Genomic DNA, 9,963 nt, shown 5'->3' with positions numbered 1-9,963 from the left:
GGGGGGGGTTCGTGTTCTTCTGTTCTACTTTTCATTGTTTGGTAACTCGATCATACTTATTCAACTGCAGGGGAGTTGTACAGCACTTGACTATTTAGACGATGGCATTGAAGGAAATTTTAGGAGTGCTGTGAAGCCTTCCATTGAAGGTTTAGCTAGCTCTGCACATGAAATCAAGGATGCTCAGATTCATCAAGATGTTAAGTGTGGCAATTCAATTGATTCATTGAAGTCAGATGCCAAATTGAAAATAGAGAAGCAACATGATGTATCTGGAGAAGCTTTGAACTTCCAGGCTTCGTTGCACGCTGATGCTACAGAGCTGCAGAAGTGTAAAGATTGTATGCATGAGAGTTGTAAGGTGAATTCTGGTGGTGCAGTGTGTGGTTCACAATTGGATGGCCATAAGGCAGAAGAATTCAACAGAAGTTCTGAAGCTGCTAGCAATTTTCGTCTTGAAAAGGCTGATGAACAATATAGTAATCCATGTGAGTTTAAACAGGAATTGGACTTGCCAGAAGGCAACACAAAAGTGCATATTAGTTCTATGAAACCCCAAAATGGCTCTGAAGTTGGTGCCGAAAAGCCATCAAAATCAGGTGGAATGGTTTTCCACCAATCTGCATTACCTAGTCAACACAAAACAACACTATGTGTTGGGATGTCTTCCCCTGCATCGGCGAATATTATAATTTCTAAACCATCCATATCCAATGATTTAAAACCTGCAGATCCTGAAAACCTAGAAGGTACTTCTGCCAAACATGAGACTGTGTCTGGAAGTTGTGGTGGCAGTAGGAAAGAACGTTCTTCAAACGTTGACAGAGACGAAGAAAGGGAAAAACTTCCAAGGAGAAGAGTTAAAGAGCATCCAAGTACCGCAGCAAATTCCTTATACTCTAGGGACTTGCAAGATCCTATTTCAAAAAGAACCACATCGCAGTTAAAAGATTCTGTTGTGCTCTCAACGGTTAAGTCATCTATGGTACATGTATCGGACAGTTCAGGCAACAGTGAGTCAGTCGAGTCACATCTCAATCATAAGGGTTCAACTGCACAAAACAAGAGTGCAGACTCGTGTTTGCCACAAAAAGTCGACAAGCCTAGCCAGACGAACGTTCTTCCTCCATCGAAGGTCAATCAGCGTCATGCAACAGCCATGTGCCCTCCAGCAACTACAAATCCATCTGCTGTTCTGAGTGATGAAGAGGTTCTTAAAAATTTTCAGTTTTTTCTTATTGAATTCTGATATGACTTAACGTGTAAATACTGTAATTACTTTGGCTTGTGGCAGCTTGCCTTCCTTTTGCATCAAGAGCTCAATAGCTCACCTAGAGTTCCTCGTGTACCGCGATTGCGTCAGCCAGGTAGCTCACCACAGTTGGGTTCTCCAAATGCAACAAGCATGCTAATAAAGCGATCTTCTTCTTCTAGGGGAAGAGATCATGCTACGGTAAAATATATGCATATATCTCCCTCTTACGCATGTACCAATTTACTCTACTTTTAGATACGCCGACGTGTTAGTTCTAAGAGTTATCTTTAAAGTATTTGTGGTTAGATATTTTATAGGCTTCTAGAATGAAAAACAAAGATGCCTTGAGAGATACATTTCGCAGTGCCTGTGAGCCTGACGACGATGTTAAAAGAACTGATGAAGTTCTATTTTCCCCTGATCAGAGAAGGCAAGAGACGAGTAATTCTGCAGAAGCTTCGAAGAGGGAAGAAAATGGAGCTCAAGCAAGACTGAATGCTCTTAAAAAAGGTCTTCTTTCAGCCTATGCTAGAAATACTACAAGTAGTGGTCCATCATCATCAGTGGAGGCAAATGATCATAACAATTCATCTATACGTAATTCACCAAGGAACACATCTGATGACGATACAGGCACCGTTGGAGAAGGTTCTGTTCATCACACTTTACCTGGTATGTGTGTGAACTGAACTGTATATGTGAAAATTTTCGTCTAATTTCCCTAAAATTAACGAATTGTACAATTCGGGACATCTATCTTATTTCTATGTAGGCTTGATCAATGAGATTATGAGCAAAGGAAGGCGTATGACTTACGAAGAACTATGTAATGCCGTATTGCCTGTATGGTTTTTTTCGATACGCATTTTTTATTTATTTGAATGTTTATGAATATACATCCCTATTTGCTTCTTTGCCTGTATGGTTTTTGTGTATTTGCTTACTTTGCTACTTTTCTTTGCAGCACTGGCATAACTTGAGGAAGCACAATGGAGAGCGCTATGCTTATTCAAGTCATTCACAAGCTGTTCTTGATTGTCTAAGAAACCGACACGAGTGGGCTCAACTGGTTGACCGCGGTCCAAAGGTATGCCTGTTATTTGTCTTTGAGCCATTTCTATTCCGCAATGGTGTATTATAAGAGTGAGCCTTTTGTGCCATGGAAGTTACAATAGAAATAGATTACAATAGCCACAGTTGAGCCTTTTGTGCCATAGAAAAGCATCCATTTCGCCGAAAACAATAGCAAAATCATAAAAAACTACCCAAAAGGAGATTACAAAATCTTTAGATAGAACTATTGTCGCAAGGTCTCAAAACTCCTAAGAATAATCTCTCCTCCAACAACTCCTTGGTTTCTCTAGAACTATTGTCTCAAAATATTGGCTATTGCAACATTGAACCACAAAACAACCACTTGGTTCTTAAAAGGAGAAGCTTTCATAACCCTTTTGAGTAGCACCTTTCCAAGCCATAGGAACGAAAGAGTTTGGATTGGCTAGTAGTATGCAAAAGAGCAATGGGAAAAAAAGGTTATGTTGGCTCTCCAAATAACTTCCATGGTTCGCATGAAAATCGTTTTCTTCGGGAATTTATATTGGTTTATACAATGGGTGTCGAATTAGGATTTTAATTTATAAATCAGGGAAGCTTTATAATCTTATATCGCTCGTGTTGCCTGTCAAGGATGCAAAAGCCCTATTATGGAAAAACCTCATCATGACTTTCTTTTAGAATCGGTAGAAAGAAAGAAATAAGAGAATATTTGCAGAAAAGACACAGACCTACCAAAAACTTTTCGACAATATTGTTTACCAAACTATATCTTGGTGTAAACCGTCTAAAACTATATCTTGGTGTAAACCGTCTAATAGTTTTACTTCCTATAGTTATACCTCCCTCGTTGTAAATTGGGAAGGTCTTTTTTAAACACCACGGATCTTCTGTAAATTTCAATCATAAAAAGAAAGAAAGACAGAAAGAAAGGTGTATTGGGTTAACTTTCCATCTGGCTGCCATAGTTTTTAATGGGGATAATCTAATTTTGAGACGTTTTCAATACCAGACAAATTCAAGTAGGAAAAGGCGCAAATTTGATGTCGAAGAATCCGAGGATAGTGAATATGGTAAAGGGAGAACAACAAAGGCAACAGAGGGCAAAGGCCTCGAGACCCAGAAAGAAGAGTTTCCGAAACGCAAGAGAAACACTCGAAAACGAAAACTAGCTCTTCAAGGAAAAGGTATAAAAGAGATTAGGAAGAGACGCAAGATGGAGATGTTTACTGACGACGACGACGACGTTGGGCTGCTTTCTGATTCAAGTGATGAAAGCGTGTTCAGTGAGGACGAGCTACAGGACGTTCATGAATGTTCAGAAAGAAGGGAAGCCTCTGGCTCCGATGACTGAGATGAGTAGTTTGGACGGTATTCTCCGAATTGTGGATGTAATTTCTTGTAGTTGTATCCGAGTTACGACACGTCATACCTAGCTAGGGCAGCCTTTGTTACATAGTTCTGGTAGTTTGCCAAGTGCCCCTTGAATGGTCCGGTGTTGCCCAGACTCGTGTTGCTAGTGTATGGCACGTGAGTGGTAATTTGGTTGTTTGGGTCGATAAGCTTAGTCTTGGAGAATGAATTTAGTAAAAAGTTGAATGGTCCAATGTGGTTGTTGCTAGTCTAAGACGCACGAGGGATGATTTGGTTGTTTTGGTTGTTTTGGTTGTTTTGGGTCATAAGCTTAGTCTTCGAGCATGGATTTAGTAAAAAGTTGAATGGTCCAATGTGGTTGTTGCTAGTCTACAGCGTACCAGTGGTGAATTGGTTGTTTGGGTCATAAGCTTAGTCTTGGAGCATGAATTTAGGAAAAAGTTGAATGGTCTAGTGTTGCTGAGGCTCGTTGCTAGTGTATAGCACGTGAGTGGTGATTTGGTTATTTGGGTCGATAAGCTTAGTCTTTGAGCATGAATATAGTAAAAGGTTGAATGGTCCAATGTGGTTGTTGCTAGTCTACGGCGCATGAGTGGTGATTTGGTCGTTTGGGTCTTTGAGCATGAATATAGTAAAAAGTTGAATGGTCCAATGTGGTTGTTGCTAGTCTACGGCGCATGAGTGGTGATTTGGTCGTTTGGGTCATAAGTTTAGTCTTGGAGCATGAATTTAGTAAAAAGTTGAATGGTCCAGTGTTGCTGAGGCTTGTTGCTAGTGTATAGCACGTGAGTGGTGATTTGGTTGTTTGGGTCATAAGCTTAGTCTTGGAACATGAATTTAGTAAAAAGTTGAATGGTCTAATGTTGTTGAGGCTCGATGCTAATGTATAGCACGTGAGTAGTACATTGGTTGTTTGGGTCGAGAAGCTTAGTCTTGGAGCATGAATATAGTAAAAAGTTGAATGGTCCAGTGTTGCTGAGGCTCGTTGCTACTGTATAGCACGTGAGTAATGATTTGGTTGTTTGGGTCATAAGCTTAGTCTTGGAGCATGAATATAGTAAAAAGTTGAATGGTCTAGTGTTGCTGAGGCTCGTTGCTAGTGTATAGCACGTGAGTGGTGATTTGGTTGTTTGGGTCATAATTGAGTTTAGCAAAAGAATATTGAACGACAAATTAGTTTGATGTCTTTTGAAAGTACTTTCTTACCAATTTTTTGGACTAAAAACATTTAAGACACGTTTGGATTGACTTTTTAAGGATAAGGTCAATAAAAAAAACATTAAGGACATGATTAGATCGACTTCGAAGTGCTTAAAAAGTACTTAAAAGTCTATTCAAAGCAATCTGAAGGCTTGTCTCAGCAACGTTTTTTACTTTTGAGCTTTGAAAGCACGTGTCAAGTTAGAAATCACTGAAACTGAGTTTGGATCTAGGACGGGAAATTGACATTTTTAACGATTGTTTTGGTAAAAAAAACATTAAGGATATATTTAGACCGACTTCTAAGTGCTTAAAAAGTACTTAAAAGTCGTTTCAAACTGGTCTAAAGGCTTGTCTCGGCAATGTTTTTTTTTTTACTTTTGAGCTCTGAAAGCACGTGTCAAGTTAAAAATTACTTACATTTTTTACTTTTGAGCTCTGAAAGCACGTGTCAAGTTAAAAATTACTTACATTTTTTTACTTTTGAGCTCTGAAAGCATGTGCCAAGTTAGAAATCACTTACCTTTCTTACTTTTGAGCTTTGAAAGCTCCTGTGTCAAGTAAGAAATCATTTGCCTTTTTTACTTTTGAGCTCTGAAAGCACGTGCCAAGTTAGAAATCCCTTGCGTTTTTTACTTTTGAGCTGTGAAAGCTCGTGTCAAGTTAGAAATCACTTGCGTTTTTTACTTTTAAGCTCTGTAAGCACGTGTCAAATTAGCAATCACTTGCGTTTTTTACTTTTGAGCGGTGAAAGCACATGTCAAGTTAGAAATCACTTACATTTTTTACTTTTGAGCTTTGAAAGCTCGTGTAAAGTTAGAAATCACTTGCGTTTTTTTACTTTTGAGCTTTGAAAGCACGTGTCAAGTTAACTAAAACTCGAGTTTGAATCGAGCAAATAGAACGGGAAATTAACATTCGTGCAGGCGTGTGCTTTCAGAGATTCTTACGAGAAGTTCAAGAAAGCAGGAGCTCAGGTTGTAGGCATTAGTGGCGATGATTCATCATCACACAAGGTAATTCATCATCCAAAATTTGTATTTGATCCAACGGCTATGATTTATTTGAAACATGTATTTGATCCAACGGCTATGATTTATTTGAAACATTTATTGGAATTATAGGCTTTTGCAAAGAAATATAGACTTCCATTCACATTGCTAAGTGATGAAGGTAACAAAGTGAGAAAAGAATGGGGAGTTCCTTCTGATCTCTTTGGTGCATTACCTGGTAGACAGACTTATGTTCTCGACAAGAACGGCATCGTGCAGCTCATTTATAATAACCAGTTCCAACCCGAGAAGCATATCGACGAGACGCTCAAATTACTTCAGACCCTTTAAATCTCCCTTGTTTATAGCTAGGATGTTTGTTTGTTCGTATCGTTCGAGAGGCAATTATTTGATTCTGAATCGCTAATATGAGCGAAGAATGATGATCGTTCTTGTTTTTGGTTTACTACTCGAAAGTGAAATTATGTATATTTGGATCATAATGCATTCTACTTTAATATGCTTTAGATCAAATTGTAGGATTGTATGAACTTTTGCATGTGAGAATTGATCGACCGTTCTTTTTACAGGTTCAAGAGCAAAACGTTCGACCAATCCTTTCACAAGTTCACGACCCGACTTATACCATTCTTTTTGAAATGGGTTCGAGTTAAAATTACTATAAAGTTTTTACGGGTTCAGAATGAAATCGTTACAAATAATTTTTTGAGTTTATGATTAAATCGCTATATAAAATCTCATGGTGCACTACACTATTTATTAAGATTAATCGAGAAGGTGAAAATGAATATAGCGTTGAACATAACTCGTTGTGGGAAACACTTGCACTATTTATTAAGATTAATCGAGAAGAGATTACACGACATTCGGTAGAATAATAATTAAATAAAAAACTAACCCATCAAAATTATTACATTATGAAATTTAAAATTTAAAATATAAAATCGAGATTTTAAAATTTTTTAAAAATACAAATGAATTTTACCGAGCTTACTTGGATACTTGTTACCTAGATAGCTTGGAATTCCTTTATTTCTTTCAGTATCTTGTTATCCCGAATGTGCTCCAACATATCTTCGTTGACCGTGGTTTTCAAGGCAAACATTTTTGTCTGCTTTGATTCTACATTTGCTTAAGGTGTTATTAACATCCTCATCTGGAGGTGTAATTTCGTTTTTCCAATGACCTATCGAAGGCCTTGTCCTATTAGATAGGATACCGTGCATATTGCTCACGAATTATAGTTGTTCGTGTTTAGTTTCTTGATTTCTTCGACGACTTGGAGATCACCCGTTTTTTTTTAGCAATACCTTAGTAATACCAAACAAGTTTTTTCAACATAAAACTTGTAGAGTCACGGGCTACTTACAACACAAAGAAACTCACTCAGTAATAATCTCAATAGATCAGACACCTATAACACATAGAACATGCTTGCAAAGTACAAAAAGAAGATGGTTGGGATTTATGCCATAATTTTTATTATTTTATTTGTAATTTAATTGTTATTCATTATATGAAAATTCAAGGTTATTAATGTAATCTTGAACGTGGTTGACATACAAAATGATCGTGTTCAAGTAATAACCTAAAGAGTCTATAGTATATGGATAAAGTTGGGTGCCTTATCCTGGTAACACTATTGATACAGCCCACTTTGTAATCGTTACAAATGATTTGATTCAAATCGTTCATGTGGAGACATGTAAGTGAGAGTATCTTATACAATGAGTTTGTATAAGACTGGACAAAGAAATATTTAATCTCTCTTTATAAATCCGTTAATTGAGAAGATTAATATTTCATATTGTGAATGTTTGCTGAATCCACTANTGAAGATCATATACGACTCGATCTTAATCCTGAGTAAGTTATGAACTCGTGCCTGTGAGGGCTTGTCCTTTAATTTACATGGGTGAGAATGATTCTTTTGGCGGATTCAATATACCTACCATTTTGGGACTTTGACCAAATAGGGAGTTGGGAACATAATATCATGAGATGAAATTCACTCTTTTCATATAAGAAAAGTAGATGAGTTGTTCTCTTAAGTACTGATTTCGGGACTTGAACAATAGGAACCCACTCTCTCATTGGCCTGAGAGGGACTTGGTTTATGGTTGGATCATAAATAAATTGTTGAGAATCAGTGGGCAAAAGATGTAATTACAGGGATAAAACGGACTTTTGACCCAGCTGTAATTATGAACAACTCGTGAGATCGACTTACTTGTAATGATTATATCAATGGACATAACTTGATTAATTAAAGAGTTAATTAAAAGATTCAATTTATTTGAAAGAAAATTTGAAGGGTTCAAATTGATATTTAAATACAGAGGAGAAAATAAATTTAATTTGGAATGTCAAATTAATATTTAATATATTAGATATAGAGAAAAATATATTGATCTAAAGAGTTTAAATTATTAGATATATTAAATAAAAAATATATTTATTGTATTTTGTAAAATTAAATATTAAAATAATGTAAATACATTCCATAAAAATATATTTGAAATTTGAATGAGATTCAAATTAGTTAAATATATATTAAGATATCTTATAATATCTTAATATATTAAATATGCAAATATATTATTTGATAAATATTATCCCAGATTTCATGAATAGGACCCTTGAGTTGAGCTAAATAGATACCAATCTCTCCTATTTTCTTCAGGGATTTTCTTTGAAGAGGCTCCCACAAGTCTTGACCTTATGTTCGAGTCATAGCAATCTCGTGGAATTTTAAATAGGTTTTGCATGGTTGGAAAACTTCAAGGACTTGCAAGCTATGGTTTCTACAAAGGTAGAGTTTTTGCTCTCGAGTTTATTGCTTTTGTTTTAATTCTTAATAAAAATCAAAACGATTCATAATGCTTCTGCTACGTGGATAAAGAGTTCATTCCCTTTAAACCTAGACTCCCACAAGAGGCGCAAGTGGAATTGATATGAACCAAGAGACATCAATCATATAATATACTTTAATGAAGATGTGAAGAAAAGGTTGTCAAAATTATCAAAAGATGTTTCAATTCATGTCACATAATGAAGTTTGATTGTTATAAATTTTGAGTGGGTTACANGTTTTTAATAGTTTCATTTTTTGAGGCTATATAAAGCCTCGTATGTTGTATTTGTAAGCAGGCTTGGAAAATATAGTAAAAGAAGCGTGCTCGTTTTTTAGTCAATGACTAAGTTTCTTTGCAATTCTATGTAGTTTAGGTTGCATGTAGAATCATTCAAGCTCGACATGATCAATCTTGCTTGTGGAGTGATTCGAATCTCAAACAAGTGTTTGAGATATTTGATCAACAAGAGTCATTCAAGCTAGACATGATCGATCTTGCTTGTGGAGTGATTCGAATCTCAATCAAGTGTTCTTGCCTTGAGATATTCGATCAACAAGGTAATCCGAATTTTACTCCCCTTGTAGTTGATTTCCTTATCTTATCAGGAATTGAATGGAGGAGAAAATGATAAAGAAGCTGATCTGAGAGCATGATCAGCTACACTGAGACTGAGATATGACCCACGGACTCCTACGACAGGCGCAAATGAAATTGGAGGGAGGAGAAAGTGATAAAGAATTCGGTCCATGAAGATGATCAACTACACTGGGACTGAAATATGACCGAGACTCCTACGTGAGACACAAATAGAATTGGAGGGAGGAGAAAGTGATAAAGAACTCGGTCCGATAGGATAATCAACTACACTGGAATTGAGATACGGCCTAGACTCCTACAGGAGGCGCAAATGGAATTGGAGGGATGAGAAATTGATAACGAACTCCGGTCCAAGAGGATAATCAGTTACACTAGGACTGAGATACGACTAAGACTCCTTCCGGAAGCTTCCTATCTAATAGAATAGGATCCCACGATCTTGAATCAAGTTGCTCTTCACCTATTGATAGCCTCTACTTGTGTCTTAGCTCATCCCGACTCAACATCAAAGTAGTCTCGGGAGCGCCATCCAACTGAAGTCATGAACTTAAAAAAAAAAAAAAAAAAAAAAAAAAAAAAAAAAAAAAAAAAAAAAAAAAAAAAAAAAAAAAAAAAA

At 36.6% G+C, this 9,963-nt stretch overlaps 3 protein-coding genes across 3 annotated transcripts in view; all 3 read left to right on the top strand.

Moving 5' to 3' along the window:
• Positions 1 to 3,763, top strand: part of LOC111778189 — a 6,539-nt gene extending 2,776 nt beyond the window's left edge. The window contains exons 7-12 of the mRNA XM_023657877.1: positions 71 to 1,210; positions 1,295 to 1,453; positions 1,681 to 1,927; positions 2,028 to 2,098; positions 2,220 to 2,342; positions 3,321 to 3,763. Of these exons, the coding sequence (XP_023513645.1) occupies positions 71 to 1,210; positions 1,295 to 1,453; positions 1,681 to 1,927; positions 2,028 to 2,098; positions 2,220 to 2,342; positions 3,321 to 3,662 (2,082 nt within the window). The 3' untranslated portion in view covers positions 3,663 to 3,763. The remainder of the gene's footprint in view (positions 1 to 70; positions 1,211 to 1,294; positions 1,454 to 1,680; positions 1,928 to 2,027; positions 2,099 to 2,219; positions 2,343 to 3,320) is intronic.
• LOC111778191 (peroxiredoxin Q, chloroplastic-like) overlaps positions 1 to 6,425 on the top strand; it is a 16,859-nt gene extending 10,434 nt beyond the window's left edge. The window contains exon 5 of the transcript XR_002812498.1: positions 6,276 to 6,425. The gene's annotated coding sequence lies outside the window, so the exon portion shown is untranslated. The remainder of the gene's footprint in view (positions 1 to 6,275) is intronic.
• LOC111778759 (peroxiredoxin Q, chloroplastic-like) lies at positions 4,360 to 6,394 on the top strand. Its single transcript, XM_023658732.1, has 3 exons — positions 4,360 to 4,458; positions 5,785 to 5,898; positions 6,007 to 6,394. Exons 1-3 carry the CDS (start codon positions 4,360 to 4,362, stop codon positions 6,223 to 6,225), a joined length of 432 nt encoding a protein of 143 aa, XP_023514500.1. The 3' UTR covers positions 6,226 to 6,394.
• Positions 6,426 to 9,963: the final 3,538 nt, after the last annotated feature.

This window comes from Cucurbita pepo, chromosome LG17 (assembly GCF_002806865.2).
Source record: "Cucurbita pepo subsp. pepo cultivar mu-cu-16 chromosome LG17, ASM280686v2, whole genome shotgun sequence".
NCBI classification, from domain to species: Eukaryota; Viridiplantae; Streptophyta; class Magnoliopsida; order Cucurbitales; family Cucurbitaceae; genus Cucurbita; species Cucurbita pepo.
This window is presented reverse-complemented; position numbering and strand designations above follow the sequence as displayed.

Bases quoted from the DNA above. Each gene is read 5' to 3' on its own strand.
- LOC111778759 (XM_023658732.1), top strand. From the start codon at position 4,360: ATGAGTGGTGATTTGGTCGTTTGGGTCATAAGTTTAGTCTTGGAGCAT. The intron at 4,459-5,784 runs GTATAGCACGTG...TCGAGCAAATAG, and splicing joins TGCTGAGGCTTGTTGCTAGT to AACGGGAAATTAACATTCGT. The intron at 5,899-6,006 runs GTAATTCATCAT...TTGGAATTATAG, and splicing joins ATGATTCATCATCACACAAG to GCTTTTGCAAAGAAATATAG.